This window comes from Phasianus colchicus, chromosome 1 (assembly GCF_987193195.1).
Source record: "Phasianus colchicus chromosome 1, bPhaCol1.hap1.1, whole genome shotgun sequence".
Classification (NCBI taxonomy): Eukaryota; Metazoa; Chordata; class Aves; order Galliformes; family Phasianidae; genus Phasianus; species Phasianus colchicus.
Window position 1 is genome coordinate 13904786 of NC_143436.1, and position 24018 is coordinate 13928803.

General features: G+C 39.2%; 1 protein-coding gene across 2 annotated transcripts in view; it reads right to left on the reverse strand.

Annotated features, from left to right (window-relative positions):
* RELN (reelin) overlaps window positions 1–24018 on the reverse strand; it is a 272506-nt gene that overhangs the window by 184487 nt on the left and 64001 nt on the right. For both annotated transcript variants that reach the window (XM_031595823.2, XM_031595892.2), the window contains exon 3: window positions 11195–11330. In XM_031595823.2, coding sequence (XP_031451683.2) covers window positions 11195–11330 — 136 coding nt within the window. The remainder of the gene's footprint in view (window positions 1–11194; window positions 11331–24018) is intronic.

Consider the following 24018-nt stretch of genomic DNA (forward strand, 5'->3'; position numbering starts at 1 on the left):
CAAGTGGAAAAGCCCTAGTATCAGTTAGTGCTGTTTACAGAGGATAAGCATTGCTTTCACTCTACTGTTTTAAGGGAGTTAACCTTTCTAACATTTATACATATTGAAGAGACTTCCAAATGCTATCATCTCGTATGACCATCTGATTAAGATGCACTTCAAATAGGTTGAGGTTTATTTTATTATGTTTTTTAACTTCAGGATTTTCCCTTTTAATTTTGGCAATCGTACAAATTTTAGGGAAGTTTCCCAGTACTTCACATGCTGTCACAGCATCTTCAAGCTGCCTTTAGAGCTCTTCCATCATATTTTGTGTAAAGAAAAAAACTTTCAGCTCATCATTACAGCAGCTGCTAATGAAGATTTCTAGGCTTTTCTTTTTTTTAATTGATAAAGAGAGAATGACAAATATTTTAAATAGCCATTAAACAGTACTAAATCAATGGTATTTTACACAGTTTCTATAGAAGCATACAGCACATCCACTTTAATATCAAGTGAGTTAATTGTGATCAATGATACTACAGTGAAAAGCAAATGAATTCTTAATGACAAGAAATATTACATGCGACAAAAATAGGAGCTAACAAGAAACCTAATTGCTGGATTTTTCATCTTACATCATTAGTAACTACCACTATGTTGAAAAAATTATAAGGAAAACAAGTATTTCAAAGACTTGTGGATCAATCAATTTACAGCATATAATAGGATTATGAAAGAAGGAAAACTTTCTTTAATATCCATTTTTCTCCATGTTATTGGAAATTTATTTTAACAGGTGTTAGATTAATTAGGAAGTTATCATTACAGAATTCAGGGTTACTTTTTTTAACCACTGAATACAAGACTGGAGACTTAATGGCTGTCCTTGTCTCACTTTTACAACCTCTTTTGTTTGATTTGCAGATTTTAATGTGCATCATAACACCTCTCATCCAGCAGTAAGAAATTCTCTGGGGAACACTTGCAGAAAATAGGACATTGAGTCCATAATTAAAGTAATCTCTTCCCGGGCAGATGCTTCAGTTGGCTCTGTTATCACATATTACAAAAGGCATCTTGAGGCCTATAAAATGTGCAGCAAATGGCTTTGGAGATGAGAAACAGCAATTTTTCATCTAATTTTGATCCATAGACATGTAAGTACTGTATTGCCACTTTTTGGTACGGAGCCAAATAACTATTGTGGTTGTTGAAATAAGCTTGGCAGTAACCAAAATTAAAGAGTACTCCAGCTTTTATCCTCTGTCAGGAAAGCCTTTTTCTAACCATCTTTGCACTTAGCAAATAAGCATGCCATCTCAAATATGCGTGTTAATGCCTACATCTGGATTTAGAAGAAAGGCTTTATGCAGCTTAACACACATACACATTCGCTCCATATATGCTTGTTAAAATCGTCAGTCAAATTACGGCCCTAACATCTTCCCTGCCTTGCAAAGCAGTCTGTGATACTGATTGAAAGTGTTTCTACTGTTTATCTTTTGTACTTTAAGGCATTTAGAACATGCTTTCTGAATGCGTAAGTAGGTTCTGCAAAGTAATTTGTTCATATCAGTTATAATCCTTTGCATAAACACTAACGCTGATAGGAGCTGGGTGAGCTTTTAGAGGCACGCTTTTGGCCTGCAACTGATGTGTTACATGTGGGCAAGATTCGAGACTAGTGAAGTACTGGAAAAAAAAGGAAAACGATTGGTTTTCTTCCATTTGTTTCTTTGAACTTGCTATTTTAAACTCTTCCCTACTTTGGTGGGAAATCACAGAGACTGCTGCAGAGTGCCTATTGTTTAAGGATTCAAAACTGCATTATCTCACAGAAAATGTCACAAGGAAACATGCACTACAACTTAAACCAAACAGCTTATGTTGAGCTAAGAGACATATTTAGAGGGGTTCAGTGTGACATGTTAGATTTGTTGCATTTGTATCAGAAATGAAAGACCCAAGACACTTGAGAGGATAAAGGAAAGCAATGGCTAGTTAGGAGAGCACTTTCACAAACCTGCAATGGTATCATGTTTGTAAAATACTTGTTATGAGAAAAGTCATTAACAGCAACAACAGACAGCAAACAGCATGTAAAATACTTCAATCCTTTTAGAATGAAATGTATTATTATTTGAACTGGTGCAGCTTCTCCAAGCCTTCTCCTAAGTGATTGCTCTTCTCTATCACAAGTGAATGGAACACAAGTAATGGAACTGCTACAATAATGACATCATCACAACATCCACCGCTGTGCCAGCAGTATATCACTTATGAAAGTGGGTGCCACTCTGTATTTGAGACTTCTGCTCCTGTGACTGAGCTGCTGAGGAAAAGTTACTGCTGCAGTACTGTTCCTACCCCCGTAAAGCTCACAGTTCTGCAGCTCTATCCTGATGACATTTTTATAATATAGATGTTGATGTTACAGAATAATTATATTTTATTATTTATTCTATGATACTATTTGTTATCTAATCACTAGTAACAGATTTGGGAATTATATGCCCTATTGTTGAGTACAGTTTAAAGAAATAATTATGAAGGATTGTCAACAAATATGACAGAGTCCACTCTGTCACTTAGTTTGAGCTCGTGGCCACTCTAAATACGGAAACCCAATTTCTCCTATGATATGAGTAGCAGAATTTAATGTTTTTGATATTTTCAAGGATTATTCCTTTTTTTGGTTTTAGACTTTTGCTACCTTTAGGTGTGAGAACAACATCTTAATATTGAAAAAGAGAGAAAAAAATTGTTCTTGTCATATCGTATTATAGTTACCTGCTCCCTAAGTTTTCTCATTCCATATATATTCCACATGAAGTCTTGCTGGATATTACTGCACCACAAAATACTACTTTGTAGATTTCCCTATTAGAGTTCATCCAGACAAACAAGGAGAGAAAAGTAAGTCAATCCTGTGTGAACTAGGAATAAGGATGGCACATCCTTATATGTCTTCTGCTGCTTGAAATTAGGCTTCTGCATATACAAATAATTTGAAGACATGAAATTTAAAAAAAACATGCAAAAAATTCTGTCTGTGCCTTTGATGACAGCATGGAAATGCCTCATTGCTCTGCTGGATCAAGGCCAGTGCTCAGCATCTTGCAGTACTGAGCTCTTCACTAAGTTATTTAGTAATAGCCCCTTGCAAGAAGTTCTTTCCAAAGAATTATACAGACAATACACTTATCTCAAACTCATTCATGCACTAGACATTTGTTGCACTATCCACTCAAGAGAGCATTGAAATGATCAGACTCTCTCAGTCAACCAGGGGGACATTCCAGAGCCACAAAGGCTGCCATGCACATACAATGTTCGGTTGTAAGAACTCGCCTACAGTACTGAAATTTAGCTTCCCAAAACATCTAATACAATTGTTCTTTGCCCTTGCCTGCAGTAGGGCTTTTATACACTGTATATTTATCCTTACAGAACGGTTCTGTGTGTTAATAGCTCACTCTTCACATAACCAACATTTCCAGAAGAATTCACAAAAACTGTTTCATGGTGATTTCATTAAACATACTTCTTCTGAGATCACATTTTAAAAGGTTTGTTATCAATCAATTATTGGCTGTCAGAAGACGTTTCACTCAATTCACGTTACAGAGGAAAACCTACTAGTAGAAGCAAACTGCTGGAGTGTGTGTAATATATTTTATATTCTAGTCATGTTTTCAAAATTAAAGCATCTTGGGAAGAAGGGAAGAAAAAGCACCTCTTTGAATGAAACAAAGATTTATGCTCTTGAGCTAAAATATGCTCTGAAAAATAACCCTGAAGTTAAATTTCAGAGAGAACAAAACAAAATTCAAGAGAGAATTCTAAACACAATTGCTGATAACTGTATTGTAGATTGCAAATTGATGGTCTTGTGCAGAAAATAATGGGTACATTGCACAGAAAGGGAAGAAAGTAAAAATCTAATCTCTGCTTCTAGAATTGCCAAATGAACATTTGTAAGAAGGGAAATAATTCTTATAGTGATTGTTTTATTATTTAGATAATAGCAGCAGAAATGAATTTCATTTTCTTTCATGAAGAAAGTGCCAGAGTCCTATATGGAACAATGCCAAATTCTTAACAGAGTAGCCAAAGGCCATACTGAGTTGCTTTCTGCTATTATACACTACAAGTATGTGATATATTAAATTTGAATCAAACAAATAAAAAACCCAATCCTAATACAATACCATCTTTCAGTTTCTAGGCTGACACTACCCAGTGTTGAAAGTTGCATTTTATGTTTTTTCTCATCTTTTGAATTGAACCCAACTAATTTATCAATTGAATTGTCATGTGCTTTTCTTTTTAACACGCGTTCATTTATTCCTGGCTTTGTTGATTCTGCTTTTCTCGTACCTATGCAGCATGAGGAGCCTGAAATAGCAAATGGCCAGTTCTCTACAAGATTGGAGAAAATGTTAAGCACTGGATATTTCTCTTGTTCTAGTGGGCATTTAGTAGGATTGTCACTCTCCTAAGATGGTATCAGACAGTAAGAAAAAATGCAAGATTTGAACTTTACAGAGCTGCCTGTTCTACTTATACACTTTAGCAGTTTCCCACTATTGAGCAGCCAACTCACTGGAAATTCCTGACATGGACTAAGTTGCTGACTATTGACAGTGATGGGAATGAAGGACTAATTTTTCTTCATGTGGTATTTGACACTTATGTTTAGTCAGCTGAGTTTGTCTGTTTGGATCTGATACAGATCCAGACTAAAACCTTTAGGTGTCTGTAGAAAGGTCTACCTGGAAACTGGGTAGCTAATGATCCACTACAGTTAGCGAAGACCTAGGGTTTGATTCTGCTTCCTGAGCACGTCTGGAATAACTTGGGATGTCCAAAGGAAACTAGTAGAGCTAGAGAGACCTGCTAGACCTGCAGGTAATTCCCTCTAAATGTAAATAAAGCTGGATGTCAGGTCTTACCCGCCTGCAGTTCTGTAACTGGACTGCACCTCAACTAACTGTTGAAAGAATTAGAGATTCTTAGTTCACTCATAAATCCTATTGAGAGATATCTGTATATCTATCCAAAGCTGAAACTGAAAAAGCCTTTAAGGAGTTGAAATTGGTGCAATCAGCTTGCATTGTCCATCATTATTTTGTTCCTTTGCTTTGAACTCTTTTGAACATTCCCTCATCACAGTACACTTTGTGCTAGAGCATAACGATGTTTCTGAAAATATACAGAATTCCTCATTGGTCTTCTCTGTTTGCATTGCCACCACATAAAAAAAAACAAAAGTGAGACAAAATAGACAAGGAAACTGTAATTCTCCACAATCAGCTGAGTCTATGTTGCTTGGGGTCATACTCAGAAGAGTCACAGTGATTCCATGCATAGTGTTTGATTTCACTGGGAAATTAACAAACATAGAGGATGAAGGAGGTAATCTGGGCACCACATCAAAATAGGACACAAGCAGAGCCAAGATCTGAATGAAACACTGGCTTGTGATTTTCAGAATGTTACACATAATGCTGATTGACATTACAACAATGCCTCTACCCAGGGAAGTGGAAAACATAGCGAAGAAGCAATTTTTCTTCATAGTTTCATAGTTCCTCTAAGCCAGCACATCAGAAGGAACAATTAATGAGGATTTTTTTTTTTTGTCCATAGAGCATAAATTATAAGCAATATGGATATGTGTCAAATCTACCTTGACTGCAAACAAGGACTGTTACTTTTTGCTCATACAACCCTTGTCTCAGACAGGGCTACTGATATACCAGCAGCAAAAAGACTGATTAATAAATACCCTGCTTCACTACTACCGTGCAATAAGCTGCAGGAAGGGACTGACACAGGGAGCTGGTGCTTCACAGAACCCAGAGCCAAGACCACCTATATGTTATGGTGTCCACGTGCTTTATGAGACATTCTTTAACTGACTGCAAATGTTACAAATCGTAGCAGCAAATAGGATGCTATGAAAAATTCTGATTCTTCCTAAGAATGCGAGAAATAAAATCTACACGATCATATATTCAAGAGTTGAGTGATAACATAAATACAAGGGATCTTCATTCTGATATTTGCTATTTTCTGTTTACATTTTTAATACCTGTCTTTACTACCATTGAGTATTGAGTAAACAATTATATACTTAATTTTGAAGTTAATCCTCTGCATTTCTTTCATTTGAGTTTGGGTTTTAGGTTGTGGGTTTTCTGTTTTTTTTTTGTTTTTTGTTTTTTGTTTTAAACAAGTGAAAGAAAACAGTAAACACTGCCTTAAATGACAGTTTAGCAAAGTGGTTTACCAGGAGAATGTGACTTCTTCAAACAATATATCTCCTTCCCCCCCTAGTAAGAGGAATACTACAGAAGACCATGTAATCTTGAATGTTTATTCAATATTTCCATAATTCTTATCATGGGTTTTCTGGAAATGCTTTAAATAGGTAACCAAGCCTCTCAATCACAGCCTTTATGTTCTGCAGTGTTTGTGCAGTGTGATATTTCAAGTTCATGCACTGGCACAGTTGTCAGCTCCTAGAAACTGGCTTAAACACATGGGCATGAATAGACTGGTTTGGGAACAGGGTACTTAAAATTTCCCAGAAAGGAGTTGTAATCATCAGGTGATTGTGGGAAAAGGCGTACTCAAACAGAAAAACACATCTCCTTCCTTGAATGTTTCTTCCAAGTTTCTTTCAATAGCTCAACTGTCTGCTGCAGCACCGAGACCCAGACTGTGCCCAGGAGCTGTGCTGGGAACCAGTGCTCCTGCTCCAGAGCTGATTTGCTAATGCTGTGCCTCAATTCTCCTACCCCTGTGTGCATAGGTGGACACTGCCACTGCTAATTAGGTGTCATTACACAAATCTGGTTCAGTTCAGCTCTGCCAGACAGCTTTAAAATTATGTTTTAAAGATCAGAATACCAAAAAAACTACACTGTGCAGAATTTAAATCTTATATATTTAAATCTTGTATTTAAATAATTATATTTCAGAAGCTTTCTACTAACAGAGGTTGCAGTGAATATATGTAGAGACAATTGGAATTATAAGATACCTGTTTGATGACTAGCAAAAAAAGCTATATTAAAAATATTAAAATATTAAAAATATTAAAAATTACTTGTCTTCCAAAGTAATTTCTGCAGCAACCTATTGTATTTAGTACAGCGGCTGGAACTTCTGCTGTAAGCCATGCTGATGCTCAAAACACTTTTGAATGCTTTTGAAATTTGGGTCAGCTTTATTACTTCCACAAACTAGGAGGTTAAGCCATCTATAAACATATGGGCTTAACAACCTCAGATGCAACACTGCGTATCACCCTGTCATTATCATCCCCACAGCAGGCTGAGGTTCAACTGGGTAAGGGTGAGCTTAGAGCAGAAATTGCAAACAGTGAGACCTAGCTGAAGGCTCATGAAGATAACATTCTACAGATTTCCAACAAACAGAGAAATAACTTGTTAGCACAAAGGAGGGCCTGCTTTTTTGGTCGTAAGTGGTACTTAAAGACCATGGCAATCTGCTTAGGAGCTCTTGGTGCTGGACACTGTTTGAAGGAATCCTAATGTACTGCTAAGAAAACTATTCTGTATCAAATGCTGCATATTAACTTTTATTTCCTCAGTTCATCTTGAAGCATCTATGGAGAAGAATTATATGAAGACAAACCAGAGGGAGAGTCATTGCTTTTTGTTTTTCTCTTTAGTAGGTTATTTTACAGAAGAGTGCTTCTAAATATTTATTAGCCAAATAGTCCAATTAGTCCAATTAGCCAATTAGTCCAAATGAGGTATTTGGACAAAAAACAAAACAAAAAAAGGCAGCAGTTTGAACATAGAATCATAGAATAGTTTAGGTTGGAAGGGACCTTAAAGCCCACCAGCCCCAACCCAGTGCTGTGGACTGGCTGCCTCCCACCAGCTCAGGCTGCCCAGGGCCCCATCCAACCCAGCCTTGGACACCTGCAGGGATGGGGCACCCACAGCTCTATGGGCAGCTGTGCCAGGGCCTCACTGCCCTCTGAGTAAAGAATTTCCTCCTAACATTTAACCTAAATCCCTTCTCTTTTAGTTTAAAATTGTTTCTTCTTGTCCAATCACTATCTATCCATGTAAAAAAAAAAAAAAAAAAAAAAGAAAAGAAAAAAATCAATCTCTCTCATGTTTATAAGCTTCCTTTAAGTAATGGAAGTCTGCAATGAGGTCTCCCCAGAGCCTTCTGTTCTCCAGGCTGAAAAAACCCAGCTCCCTCCGTCTGTCTTCACTGACTGTCTCACCTTTGACTGAGAAGCATAGATGCAGTAAACGAGAATTTTCCCAATAGGGAAAATAGGGTTTTGACATCCCTGTAGGGATTAAGTTTTTCTTTCATATTGGTAGTAAAGTGTAAATCTTCAGTTTCTATCAAGTTGCTTGAGATTATCAGAAATTTAAGCAATATAATCTATGAAACCTACTTTATCAACTAAATGTTTTTTTGTTGCTTCTATTCCCAGGCCTTTTCATTTAGGCACATTAGCAATAAATATGCTTCTGACAGAATGTTACAAAAAATAAGATAGAAATAATAACCAAGACTGAATAAACAAGAAATTACACTTCAATATACATTCAGAAAAGAAAGAAGATAGCAAAATATTCCAGCTCTACACTTTCCTCACCCCAAACCAAGCCCTGATGTGCAGGATACCCATCTACGTTAGAGGAGAGAGGCTAAAACACTCTCACTGACATTAACTTACAGATGAATGACTCTAACTTGAGCCCTGAGTATTTTAGCTTCCTTACCCATGTGCCCATGGCCCTCCAGAAGTAAGTCAATAGCATGTCCATAACAGCTGGTTGTGTAGTGGCCCAGGGAGATTTGCATTGTGACCTTTGTCCAGCTCCTCCTGGGAAGTATCCAGGGAGAGGTGTCAGCATGGCAAAGCTTGCATTGCCAGGGCTGGCACTAATTAATGACCTTATTATCCATCCTGAGAGAGGTCAAAGACTAATGAGCTGATCTGAATGACAGATATATTTGCAGCAGCATAGGAAGCTCTTCGCTCTGCCACTGTTGTCAGACTTCATAAATTATCACCCAGGTACCTTTGTGAATACCTTTATGTTACATTTAAACTACACAACTAGTTAGTGTCAAGTGTTAAATAGTCTTTTTAAGTTAATCTTCTGTGGAGGAGTGAGTGGAGGTGAACAAGGAAAAGGCAGTTCTATGAAGTCGAAGAGCTGTGCAAGGCAGGCAGCACAGCACAAAGCAATAGCTTTGTTTTCTGCAGCCAGGGGTTTAATAGGCATGGGAAACAACACTATCTACCCTTAAATGAGGTCTGTAAGCAGTGGATCCTAACTCCACTCCTTCTGGTCACTCAGTGCGTTGCATATACCTGAGCTCCCCTGGGCTGGCCCTGCCTTCCTACCAGGTGCTCAATCACTGGTTCAGGCTGTGACTTTGCATTTCTACAACAACAGGTCACAGGAAAAAAAAAATTGTTTATAAATTGACCTTAAAACTTGCAATAGAAGGCCACATCTCTTAAAAAAAATGTATTCACAGTCACTGTAATCTGGAACCAACAATTGTTTCTTGAATACACAAGCAAAACAACAACAAAGAAAGGGAGTGAGCAAGCGTATGAAGAAAAGATGCGCAGCTCATCTCACTTTTCTCACGTACCTACAAGAACAAAATTTAGTTGCTACAACTTGATCAACAAATTTAATCATCTATTTAAACAGGAATTACAAGGAGCACGAGGTTCAAATATTTTCCACTTTAAAAATGTAGCTGGCGGATTTCCTCAGGGCATATACAACTATTTTGTAAGGCTAACTTTTCCTAACACAGAATTCACACAAAACAGTTGCAGTATTTCCTCCAAACTTTCCACAGATTTGACTTGTGTCAAATAATGAATGGGAATCTTACATAATCTAAACAGCTTATCTGATACATACATTGTAAAAATTAATGGGAAAAAAAATGCATTCTCAAAAGTCTGTCATTCATTACAACTATTTGTTTCCCAATTTACCACTAGACATTTAGAAGAAAAAGAGAGCTAAAGATAAAAATGTCTTGGCATTGTTATTGCAGCTAATAACATACTGTAACAAAACAAGCAAAAAATTGCACTGTGGAGAAAAGGGGAATATCAAAGACATAGATCAGTCAATCAACAGGTACTATGATCACTATCAGCAACTCATCTCCTCAAAGAAGGAAGGAACTCACTTTTTATGTTTCCCCATACATTAAACAATAAAACAACTTGTTTACACTGGGACAGTTACCTGCAGCTTCCCAGAAAGGAAAAAACACACACTGAGAGCAAGATTTGTTGGGACAATCATGGCAGTCACCAAAGTGGAAAGAAGGTCTCACACCAAAACTTTGTGATCACTGACTAAACAGAGAGCCTGAGAATGGATCAGGCTTGAAGTATTTTCTGCTTTCAATTCTATTCTAGGTATATATTCTTACCTCATATCTACCAAAATTCTGGGAGAAGTAATTAGAAAATAAGGTAAAATATCCTAATATATATATTGTAATGATATTAAGCTGTGTATTTTGTGCGCACTTGATAAAGTACTAAGTCATTGTATGTTGACTTGGATCTTTATAAAAATTAGGAAAAAAAAATGCTGAGAGTAATCTTTTTTTCTGAGGTTGTAAACTAGCAGAACTAAGCAGAAGTTAAAATGTTTTTCAGCAGAAACTGTTCATATTTGAATATGAGTATTCTTGACTGCTTGTGCTTTATGTTGAGTCTTACAATCTGAACAATATCATGAGAACCTTGCGAGGTTCTAACTCTTATTAAATGCAACAAGTTAAAAAAAAAAAAAAAGGTCAATGAAAATGTGCTGTATTCTGAAAAGTTCATTAATATGACTAATAACTAAGTGGAATCATTTTCTATTGAAATGCTTGTCTTGATGCACTTACACCTTATTTTTCTGATGGCATGCTACATTACAGAACACTTTCTCCTTCTTATATATTTTGAAATATGAAGTCCTAGTACACACAGAAACTTATCAATCAGGAAGAACTCAGTAGTTTTACTTCCAAATAAAGTCTACTCTTTGCACGACCATGGTGTAAATGTAAGTTCCTAGTGCAAATGGGTTAAGATCATTTCATTGTCTCCAAAATGGTTATCTTCTCTGGCTATAGGAACCATATGTGATCTGTATATACGTACATGAAGTTCACGCAGCCCGTCCCGGCAGGTGGAGCAATCCAAACAAAACTGAGATTGGTGGTTGGGAGATGGCTCACGTGTGATGCGACCACACTGCACATGAACTGATTTCCAAACTGGTGGTCAGACATAATTCCTACAAGAAAGACACAGAGGAGATAAACAGTAACACATGTTAATGGCCCAGAGTAATACATCTACCATGTGTTTCATCATGGCAATATGCAGTGTGAAAAGCCAAGAGTATGCCACAGACTAATTAGAATTAATGCCAATGAAAACATTGGAGCTGGCCTTTGCTTGAGCCAAGGCTGACATTGGCTGCATGTACTTGCTATCATTATTCTTCATGAGACCAATACCAGAGGAATTATTTGCATTTTTAAAGGAGGGAGTTGGACTGCAGCTGCTGTAAATCAGTGTTACTCTATTAACTGATTTACATACATTATCGATCTAAAAGAAAATAAAATCTGAAAGAGAAATCTCATGTTTTAATTAGCAAAATGAAGCTGATATAAAAAGGTGTTATCTTTTAGTAGAAAGGCACATCTACTTGGAAAAAAACAGATGAGCTGTTGTTTCATTAACTCTTCTGATCTGAAATAAAAGCAGCAGCCTTCAACAGCTTTACCAGTATACACTCCTTTGAATTTTTTTTTGAATCGGCCTTTAATATATGGATGAGTGTAAATGTCTTCTATTAATCATCCTCTCTGGAATTCACTCCAGTACATAATTAGATAAAAGAACTGTATTTTTTTTAAACAAAACTAACAAAAAAACAACCACCCCCCTCACCAAAAGCACAACAATAATGACAACAGTTTTCTTCCTCCTCAGAGCCCCTCTGTAGTTTCCTACAGATCAGTGCAAACATGGTTGGTTGTTTAATACCCCCAGGCAATCTTACTTGAATGGATTACTACACCTTTAATCTGCACATTAAACAATAAATGTTGAAAATATTCTTTTGAATGTGCTTATTAGAAGAAAATGCCTTTTTCCCAGTGACTTCAAATATTGATCCTTCAGTTCAAGGAATAGCTACATGGGCTAAAACACTGCTAATAGGATCAGAGGAAGAGCAAATGGTAGCAGGTACCTCCATGCTCCAAAAGCTGACTGTTAGCTGTTACGTTGCTTGGAAAGTTTATGGTGGTTGGATCTGAAGGACAATTTCTTCTCAGCAAGAGTGGTGAAGCACTGGTACAGCTGCCCAGAGAGGTGCTGAAGTCACCATCCCTGGAGGTGTTCAAGAAAAGGGTGGATGTTGCACCGAGTGATGTGCTCTAGAGCAGTCACAGGCATGGGTTGGTGGCTGGACTAGATAATCCTAGTGGTCTTTCCAACCTTAATGATTCTATGATTCCATGATTCTGTGATTTCTTACAGTTCCTTGCTGTAGTTATAAATAAACCTTATCTTTGCCTCTCAGAATCCCCAACAGTGGTTTTTATGGCTGTTCTGAAATGCAAACCCAGCAGATCCTCTTAAACCCTTTCTCTAAAACCCTTCCACAGTGAAGGAGTTTGCCCACAGAAGCCCTTCACTGCATAGGCAGATGAATCTACGTGCATCGCTCCTCCTGTGCCTCCCCAGAAGCTGCCAAAGGAAATTGCTGAGTGTTTTACAGATCAAAAGCAACATCTGAAATCCCACTCGGGCTAGGTTATATGTATTCTGTATCTTGGGGGCTATTAAATTCTAAACCTGCTTCAGTTTTGGGGAAGAAATGAAACCACAGCGAGTATAAGTAATCTGTCCCAGGAAAGACAGGAGTGGGTGATGGCAGTGATGGCTGTACCTTTTACAAATGACTCCAGCCCTCACATGCAGGCTTTTTCAATTAGTTCCCCACTTATGTATACACAAGGTATTCCGTCATTCAGGCTTTTACACAGCTCAGCTCAAATTCCATACAAATGGAATCATAGAATCATGGAGTCATGGAATGATTAGGGTTGGAAGAGACTTCAAAATATGAAGTTCCAAGTGCCTGTCATGGGCGGGGATAGATCTCATTGAGTTGGGATGGCCACAGAGGATGCTCAGGACTCACTGGGTGGGAGCCTCACATCTGGAGAGCAGTGGTAGGGAAGCCCAGGGAGATGGATTTTTATGGCCTCATCCTAGTTTATTGCAAGATAGCAGGTGCATATGGACTTTGGCCGTCGCTTGTCAGCCTACACTGACATTTTAAGTTTTTGTTTGCCTTCCTTGACCAATTGGGGTGGTGGTATTGTCAAAGAAACCAGCTTGTTTTGTACCCAGTTTATCCAGAAAAGACATACAGAGACTAATGTGTCCAAAAATATGCCCAGGGATATATAGACACCCTTGCAGACTGTGTGCTATTTAGGCAGCTCTTTTGCTTTGCTGAGAGTAAAGATCAAATCTCTATTTCTTTCCCAGTGCTGTGGGTCTTGGGCTTCTCTCTGAAGTTTTGGCAATATCCAGTGACTTAGGAGTGTGGGTCTGGTCTCCAGAACCTATATAGGGCACCAGCTCACACATAGCAGCATCCCTGGCTCCTTTATGGGAAACAGAGCCAGCTAAAGGCTTTAGCAGGTTATTTAAATAACAGATATTTTGAGGGGAGAAACAGGAACAGCAATTCAGTCTGAAGAAATCTCCCTTTCTCCAGAGCCAGCCAAATACAGGAGAAGACAAAGACTGCCCTACCCACATCCTGCAGCCAGGGACAGGCACACCAGCTTGGGAAATGTGACTGTTTTCCTTGGCAGCAACTTGTGAGTTAATGAATTCCCTAGGTTTCAAGGCAGTAGACTGCAAAAATGTGTCTAATACATCAAACACGTACAACATCTGTGGAGAATTTCTTTTCCCTTTGATTTACAGTTTATAAAAAGAACAACTTTGCAGTGACTAGAATAAATTCTAAACAATGAAAAGAAACTCATTCAGAATTTTTGAAGACAAAAATGTCAATGAATTGCAAAGAGAATACTCAAAATTCTGTGTTATAATTGCATCACTGTTTTGGCATTATATTTTATTAATAATTTATCATGATAATTTTTACAATAAAAACTACCACTGTTTATCTGTTGGATCTTTACTGGGTATGTCAGCTCTACTTTGCAGTTCAACATTTTTAGAATATTTCATGAAAATGAAGCACTGATGCTTTACAGAAAGACACAGAGATGCTTAAAAAACCTTAATTTAACTGACTGAGACTTAAAACCAAAAGATTCATGCTGAAAAGGGGAACATGAAAACAACAAAACATAAAAATGTGAAAGATCGAGGAATGCAATTAATACCAAGAACTTATTTAAAAAAGAAAAAAAAAAAAGAGAGAGAGAGAGAGAGAGAGAGAGAAACTGTTATTTCCTCCTCTTGCTACCAGCTTTCTTGTAGCACCTTGCTATGGAAAGCAGCACTTCCCTTCTTCATTCGCCCTCCAACCAGGCAAGCTGCTTCCTAGGCTGAATGCTAGGCCCTAAACCTAAGGAGAAATGTGAAACAAGCTCCTTCCATGAAAAACAAACTGGGAAAAGACAGCCCTGATTTTATAGCAGCTCTCAGAACAAATACGTGTCCTTCATGTACCTCAGAGCATGCCTTATGTTAAGGTATTTGGCTCAGGACCACATGGTCCTATGGACCGTGTCCTGTTGGCCACTGCTGCCATATCTATTCAAGTCTGGTGTTTAAATAAGTAAGAATGTTAAGGTAACATTTTAAGATCTATCTGTATAAAACACTCTAAAGCCTTTTGGAAATAACCAAATGTTGCCAGCTCACTTAATCCCAGAATGCTCAAAAGCTAGTTACCATCACATATCCACAGGTCTGAAATGTGCTACATGCAAAGACACCGGTAACATCTCTTGGAGTGCCTTTTCCCTTGTTTTTCTGGGTACATTCATTATACTCACATGTTCCAGACACCTGTGCTTTTCAGCTACTCCATCCCCTAAAATTTCTGAGTCTTTAGGAGTCCCAGTAAATTCATTCCGGCCCCAGACATGTTTTGTACCTGTGAACAACACTGCTGGGAGAGGAACCAGACGTGCTCAAGTCCTCTCAAGATTTAACTCAGCAGCTGTTTTCATTGCGTAAATTTTCAAAAATGTGCTTAGCTCTATTCAACCCACTCTTTAGAGTCACTGAATGAAAAAGCCTCTATGTGAAGAGGTAGATTTCAAGAGGTAGATCAAACACAAGAAATCCAGACATGGAGAAAACTTTTTGAATGGAGAATATAATGTAAAGTCAGATGACAAGTCCATAGCTTCAATCTTTGCATGTGAAAAATTATTCTACTGATAATTAGAGTCATTAGTAGGGTGTTAGTGCTAATTGAGGGAAGTATTATGCCTCTTAAATAAGGTGGTATGCAGGAAGGTGAACAAGACATGACATCCAAGCGCAAGGGCAGTTCTTCAGTTCCTGACAACTTTAACCTTGGTGTGAGCCTTCCCCGAAAGAGGAGGGAAAGAGATAGGAACTGTTCTCTCAGCTGGACCTCTGGAAGCCAAAAGATAATCTTTTGTTCTGACAGGGCTTGAGAAGCATCCAATGGTGCAGACAAATGCAGTAAAATTAACATTCTTTTCTGCTTCCTAAATCTGAGAAATGTGGATCTGTAATAATTCTGATTTACATGATGTAACTACATGAGGTTTCTTATTTAGAAAGCATTTTCCTAAACCAATAATTTACACAAGTATCTCATCTGCATGTCAAAGTCCTCAGCTTAACATCCCTGGTAAGTCTCAATAGGATTTCCTGCACTGAACCAGATGGTAGGTAGCCAGCCATTTCTTATTTGCCATACGAATTGAGGATGATAGCAGGAAAGAGGATTAATGTTAAATACAGGTGTAAGATGAATGACTACAATTTGATTTTGCTGCCTCTAAATTGATTATCTGCTACGCATTTCCATTTTCAAACTAATGCATAAGGGTGACAGTAAAATCCCAAACATAAAATATTGATGAAATACCAAGAAAATAAAGCTGTAAGTGCCAAATCACTCCAGGCTCTTTGGGAAAGTAATCATTCCTGATTTACAGATAATAAAAATAGACATCTTCAGATGATCCTTCATAATATGAAGGAAGGAGCTGTGCCTTCAGGACAGGTCCTTAGGACACCCCTGGGCAATGTGATGCAGTGGTTGGCAACCCTGCCCATGGCAGGGGGTTGGAGTTCAGTGACCTTACAGGTCCCATCCCTAAGCTATTTCATGATTCTAAGACACCTCAGAATCAGGGTCATCCCGAACCAGCCCAGAACATGGCTCCTTCTGGAGGCCAATGGGGAGCCCCACACCTCTCCTTATCATCTGGGAGGAGAAGAGGCTGCGCAGCAGCTGAGCAGCAAGCTGTCTAACCTGAATTCACAGCAATCCGAGTGCAGGCCCTAAGGAAATTTTTAGGCTAGAATCTGTGCACTGGATGTATATAAGCTCTGAGTGCACTTCACAGCTGCTGGAGCTGCAGATTTCAGACCACGTTTCCAGAGCCAGGCACCTCCCTTTCTACTGTGTATATTTTGATGTTTAAAGCACCTTTCTGCTCCTTATCTGGAGAACAGGCATATAAACAAAATATGTCTTTTCCCCAAATACAAGTGAAGCAATGGCTTATTTTTGGTTGCTGGAAGAATATTTCAGCAGTGTCTTTAAACTATTCTGAAACCTTTTCAGGATTCTGAATTAAGTTCTAAAGCTCTATGTAGAAGAATAGGAAGAATACAAAGAAAATCAAATATATATATATGTACTTTTAGTACATGCATGTGTCTAAGAAAACCATCAGCAGTTTGCACTTAAAAGGATGACTGGAAGTAAAGAATTACCTGGAATTGGCAACTATGCTGTTGTTTCTAAAGGATGATTACATATACACAATTAGGAGCTCATTCTGCGACCTGTACAGAAGGCAAGCAACCTTCTGTAGGCAGCTGAACTACCCAGACAAGTCCCTTCAAAGTGAGTAATGGTGCAGAGTCCAGCGCTAAGTGAGCTGCGCTCACTGAGCTAAAAGATGAAGTTGCCAATTGATTTTTTTTGATTGATTTCATTCTGCTTCACAGGAAAAACACATCTTGTTTGATAGCAACAGACTGCTAAAGCGCTCAGTGGCCCCTGTGATCAGTTAAGGGTCAGGGTGATTTGATAAATTATTAAAGAGTACGAAGAAAGAAAAGACCGTGAGCTGTGTCTTCCACCAGCAATATATTGCCTTCATCTTTCTTGAAGTCACGCAAGTATTTAACTGTTATTATTACTGCTTCATCATTAAATAATAGATTATTTCATCCTATGCAATGTTGGGGAAAATACCATCCACAAAGTAGAAGTAGAAAAAGAACAAATAGCCATATAACAACTTAATAAAGGCTGTCACTAAAATCCTAAACTCCTTTTGTGGTCAGGAGCCAAGTGGAGCCTGAATGCAGCGAACTGAACCCCTGGGGCACTGCTGTGCTGAGCAGCTGGGGACGGAAGTATTTATTTTACAAAATATTGAATGTATTTTCTTTATAGTTCTGGAAACAACAATTTTCTGCAAGTTCGCATTTGAATTACTTTCACAATTTGGGACCCAGGTCAGAGCTATTCAGATGCCAGCAAGAGTAGTGCTTTATGTTCATGTTTTTTTGAGTACTTCCTGAAGGGAGCACTTCACTTGACATGCAGGAATTATCCTCTGATATACAGATTTACAAAACTTGCTCTGAAAGGGAGAATATTTTTTTGCTCTACCTCTCTTTTAATGTTCTACTTTTAAGTAATTGTTAATCAAAACTTTTGAGCAACCTTTTGTTAGAAGCCACTTAAGGGTATAATTTCATCTCGGGGATTTATGAGTGCCAGTCTCATTAAGCCTAACAGAGGTTACACATATGGAAATTCTGGTGCACGGGGAGGAGAATATCGCCTTTCATTTGCATAATTCCCCGAGAGGCTGAATGAGCCCCTTGTGTAGCAATGGGCTGTGAGAGGCAGGGGTGGGGGTGCAGCCTCTGGGTGGGTTTGGGTGGCGCTGGAGGGGGAGAAGAGGGCAATGTACAGCTGAAGCCAGAGTGTTCCACAGAGAGCAGCACGGGACTAAGCACTCCAAGGCAAGTAGATTTAGTAACAGTAAACAGGGACCAGCAGTAGTATAAATAGCAAATGCTAATAAGCTTCTGTGTTGCTGAAGTACAGAAGAAAAAAACTCTTAACAAAGGCTTGAGCCAAAATCTATTTTAAATGTTCACTAACAGCTCTAGCATGTTTTATAATAGTAACTTTTGTATTTTTCTTTATAGAAGCTGTTAGGCAGATACCTTCATCCTGTGCTAGCTTTTCATAGGTTTATTTTAGCACTGCATTCCAGCTCACCCTCTTGCAGGAGAGCAGCTTTGCACCTGCTCTTTTTTTAATGTTTTTGTGTTTGGTAGGTGCGTGTCTCATCCATATGGACAACTCCTATACAACTTCCCACAGCTATTGCATTGCTCTGAATCCTTCCACTCCACGTACCTCAGAACACATCCCAGGAGCCAGCCATTGGGCTCAGTACTTGACTGGGTTTGTGTCAGCAATTGGTGTGACAAGGGACCACCATTCTGAACTGTCACACATTGCTCCCACCAGGCTCATTCCCAGGGCCGTGTGACAATTCATGAAGGCAGCATTGAAGATACAGAAATTGCTCTAAGTTTGCCCTAGTAGAAATGAAAATGCAAACTGAGAGAACCACCCTGATCTCCTCCTCACACAGAGCCTCACACTGATCAGACTGCCCACTCCGTGGCCAAGGTAACATCCACCAGAACATCACTATGCAACAGCAAGAAAACAGCTGCACACCTCAATACCAATGTAATTAACTGCCCGACACTCATTTATAACATGCATAAATTCTACTTACATCTACAATGCAGTAATCCTTTACAAAACATTACCTTCCAGAAGAAAAAAAAATAATCTTCACAGCAGAGTCCAGCTGTGCTAGGCTGAGTAATTTCCATAGGACAACACTCAGTCTTTGGCTGTACTGTTGATGGTGACACATCCTGATATCCTGGTTGCTTTTCCATAGCCTAGTGTGACTAATTGGGATAATGGCTTCAAGGTTTTACCTACAAAACCCTAAGACTCTTTTTAATTTATTTTTAATGAACTTAATAGTTGCTGGCAGCAGTTTGCCTTGTAATGCATTTCCTCCTTTTTGATCCTTTGCCTGTAGACATCTTCTGCATGTGCCCACATTACCATCACTGTCTCAGCCACTGAAGGACACACTCAGTGTCGGTATCTTCTTTGTGCTTCCCTAATTATACTTTCTCTCTCTGTTGTTGACATAAGCAGTGAACTCTGATGTTTAAAATTGATAGTTTCCTCCAAAGCAAATTATATCAGTCAAACCAATCAATAAGGATGCCTTCATAATGAACCCACAGGGACCGCCATGGAAATTGTTCTACAGATGCAGAATTTATCATTTGTAGACATCATTTGTTGCTTTGCAGTCATGTTATTATGCAAATCGTTTTGTTCTGTTCCATAATTCCTTATCCAGATATCTGAAAGTGAGCCTGTAAATGCGAATTGTGCACAGGATCCCCAAAGTGTCCCCTACTAGTGAGAGATTCTCCAGGTTCCCCATCTCCATAAATGATCTTAAACAAAAAGATAGGAGATTTAGGTTGGGTCTTAGGAGGAAATTCTTTACTCAGAGGGCGGTGAGGCCCTGGCACAGCTGCCCATAGAGATGTGAGTGCTCCATCCCTGCAGGCACTCGGGGCTGGGTTGGATGGGGCCCTGGGCAGCCTGAGCTGGTGGGAGGCAGCCAGTCCACAGCAAGGGGTGGGGATGGATAAGCTTTAGGGTCCCTTCCAACCCAAGCCATTCCATGATTCTGTGACTCCCTCTGGGCTTGCAGCTTAGTAAGGACTGTGTGCTGGAATTACACAACCACATGGGAAGAGCTGGCTACAACCACAAAAGATGGTTTTATCTTTTTACGCACAAAAACCAAGAGCCACTACAGTATGCACTGTGTGAAAATACCAGCCATAGTGTCTGCATCTGCAGCACTCAGTGAAGAGCAGGACTTAGCAGGGAGCCGAATGAGTTGACAAATGCATTTCACTGAGTACTTCAGCAGTGACACAGGAGGTGGTTTTGTGGGTTGCATGAAGGAATTAAATGAAAATTGCCGATCTTTGGGAGTTCTTTCTTTGGAATTATGCTGAGATTCAGCACCACTAGCTAAACGTTACCACTATCAATGCTCAGATCACATTAACCACAGATGGGAATGCAGATGTGCCCACTGAATGCACATTCCAAAAACATTCTGACATTAGCCAGGACCTACTGGGTTCACCTCTATATAATGACAAATCTATTAGAGCCACAGCTTTGAGCAGCAAGCAAGGTGTCCCTTCTGTGCTGGGGATGCTTGGGAATAGAAATTACAAACATCAGACTGTATCAGAGAACATGCATTTCCACATTCCGCAACACCTCCTAGCTGTGCAATGTCACTTCACTGCCACCAGGCCAGTGCGTGGGGGCAACATCTTTTGGCTGGAGCAGAACTGTTGACACACAGCTGCTCTGTAAGGCAGGAGGTTGAAAGTTGAAGTCTTTTCCTGTTACATACTTAGCACAGAATCATAGAATCATGAAGGTTAGAATAGACCATTAACATCATCTAGTCCAACCATCATCCCATCCCACCATACCCACTAACCACCTGCACATCTCCATGTTTCTTGAACACCTCCAGGGACAGTGACTCCACCACCTCCCTGGTCAGTCTGCTCCAATGCCTCACTACTCTTTCCAAGAAGAAATTTTTCCAGTTATCCAACCTGAACCTGCCCTGGCAGCACTTAAAGCCATTACCTTTCTATCGTTACCGAGAGAAGAGGCCAAGCTCCACCCTCTCAGACTTCCTTTCATCACTATCATCGCTATGATAACTACATATCACTTACAGTTTTCAGACTTCTGTGGTATATTTAGCAATGAAATAAAAGTCACAATCTAAGAACTCCCAAATAGTTGTTTAGGTTCTTGATTAATCTTTAACATCTTTTTCTATGATGACTGCAGGACAAAACAGAAAACTGAAACTGGATAACTGCAAAATGTGGCAATCATTGTTCCCTTTCCCTTGTGAAATGGGCAGTAGTTTACTTTTCTTACTGCTCTATCTTAAAACTGCTGTGATCCCACCCTTTGTTACTTTATGCTGCATCTCCCCCAGTAGCCAACAAGGCACTGTAATGCCGAGAGTATGCACTGAGCAGCCAATAACAGAAAAAGCAGCATGTCCAGCAGCCTGAATTTCCATGGGGCCAGCAGGATGGTGCACATTAAGAAGAAAACTCCCCAGAATACATACTACAAGCTAACAAATGTGAACAGCAGCCATACCATCAGGAAAAAAAAATTAAACACAAAATTTTGTACAAACCAAACAGAATAATTACAGCCAACAAGGCCTAAGGGTTTGAAAATTATTTTACTCATTCATTTCCATATTACTTCTAACTTTACTGATAAAAAAATCACTAGTGAGAACAAATCTGGTGCAATGCCCTTCAGCCAAATGGTATATATTAAGACATATATGCCACAGACAGAATACTGTATTTCCATGCTTTTATTTCTATCTGACAGCACATACTGTCACAGTTAAGAGTAGAGAGAAAATAGAGAAGAAAGTAATTCTGCATTTCATTCCTTTGTCTGGAAATTACCCCTTCTGGAAAAAATACTATCAATCACAAATAGGCAAGAACACTTCCAGATCAGATACGAACAAAGCAAATAAAGGTTGTCAAGAACCAGGAACCCTCTTGTAAACTGTCATTCAATGTCAACAGTAGTTCTGGGGAAAAAAGACTGCTGTTCTTGAAGTCTTTTCCTCGAAAGACCACTCTACTACCAAATCTTAAAGGCTGAACTTCTGCCACCCTTTCACACTCAAGCAAGGATCTTAAAATACCATGCAGGACCCAATGGTGCCCCAGCACAGACAGTGAGGGATGGTGGTCCTGCGCACATCCCACGCACAGACCTTGCAGTTTTGTGGCTCAAATATCCTTTCCACCAGCCAAAGATCATAGAATCTTAGAATCACAGAATGGCTTAGGTTGGAGAGAAACTTAAAGTCCAATTCTAACCCTCTGCTGTGGGCAGGGCTGCCATTCACCAGATCAAATTGTCCAGGATCCCATCCAACCTGGATTTGAATGTCTCTAGGCATAGGGCATCCATAACTTCTCTGGGCAGCTGTGCCAGTGCTTCATTGCTTTCTGAGTAATTAATTTTCTCCTAGCATTCAACCTAAATCTCCCCTTAGCTTAAAGCAATACCCCCTTGTTCTATCACTATTAGACCATGTGAAAGTTCAGTCTCTCTCCTGTTTGTAAGCTCTCTTTAAGTACTTGAAGGGCACAATGAGGCCTTCCCATAGCCTTCTTTTCTCTGGGATGAACAAGCACAACTCCCTCAACCTTTCTGCATAGGGAAGGTGCTGCAGCCCTCTGATTACCGTCATGGCCCTAAAGATCTCCCTGAAACTGTGGGTTACCTCGGTTCTGATCAGGCAGCATGCTCATAGGTACAGCCATCACCTGAGCCTATGCTTTTTGGAAGATAAGATGTATTTTAAAAGAACTTATAGAAAGAAATTTTAAATCAGTAAAATATATTCACATCTAGAGACTGGTCAGTGTTCACGAGGAAGCAGCTAATGCCATACTGATGCAAAAATTGTGTGCTACAGAGAGTGCAGAGGCTATACATCCTCCAACAACACCTATGGCATTGCTGTCAAGAAGAAAATTGCAGGTATTGCTATGGGATTATAAGGAGAAGACTAAGCAAATGATCACCTCTAAGAGGTCTGGATTGCATTGCAAGATCTGGGACAGAATTAGGAAAAAACACAAGGCCTGTGACATGCAGGGGTAAGCAAGACTAGAGGAACCTGGCTGCTCTCAATGATGCAAGTCTACAATTTGGACACACAGATTCAAACTTAAAACATAATTCAGTTCCATGAATGAGTGCCTAGCTGCAAGCCTCCTCTTTGAGCAATCAAACCCAACTGGGACCATAGTGGGATAAATACTCCAAGATCTTATAGCAGTTTCAGAAAAGGTTTAAAAAGTACAGTAAGTCAAAGCAACACACCAGAGAGTTGCACAAGGGAGCAGCAGTCCCATTAACATATAAGGGGAAGGATAAAAATATGAAGATCAAGGCATGGCCCTGCTTTTTGAGCTGCAAATCTGCCCTTAGCAAGAAAAATAGCCCAAATAGCTGCAGCCCCACAAGGAAGTTCCCCTTTTTATTGTTGTTTTGCAGATAATGAAATCAACAGAAAAGTGTGAGGGCAAAGGGACAAAATTAACTCTCAGTCTCAAGGTCTCAACTACATTTTTTTCCTGTTCAGGGCAGATTAATAATTCAGAAAATGAGCAGGTTTTCTAATTTCCATTCATCAGCCCTGCTATGTATGACAATTGATTTGTTTTCTCAGTAGGATTTCCAAATACTTTGCAGATCTGATGCCATCTCACACTGTACCATAAGCTCTCACAAATATTAATGCTTCTTCATATATACACATTCTCTGTTCAAACACATGGACATCCATGTGGTGCACAGGGCTGGTGGAAAGAATCTATGAATTTATCAACAGACTTAGAGCTTTTGGCACTAGTATATAACCAAAGGGATGTTTTAGGTAAATAATAATCTTGTCAAATCTGAATAGATTAGGGAGTTTTCAGCTGATGTACCAACATGGGCCAAAAATGTCAGATAT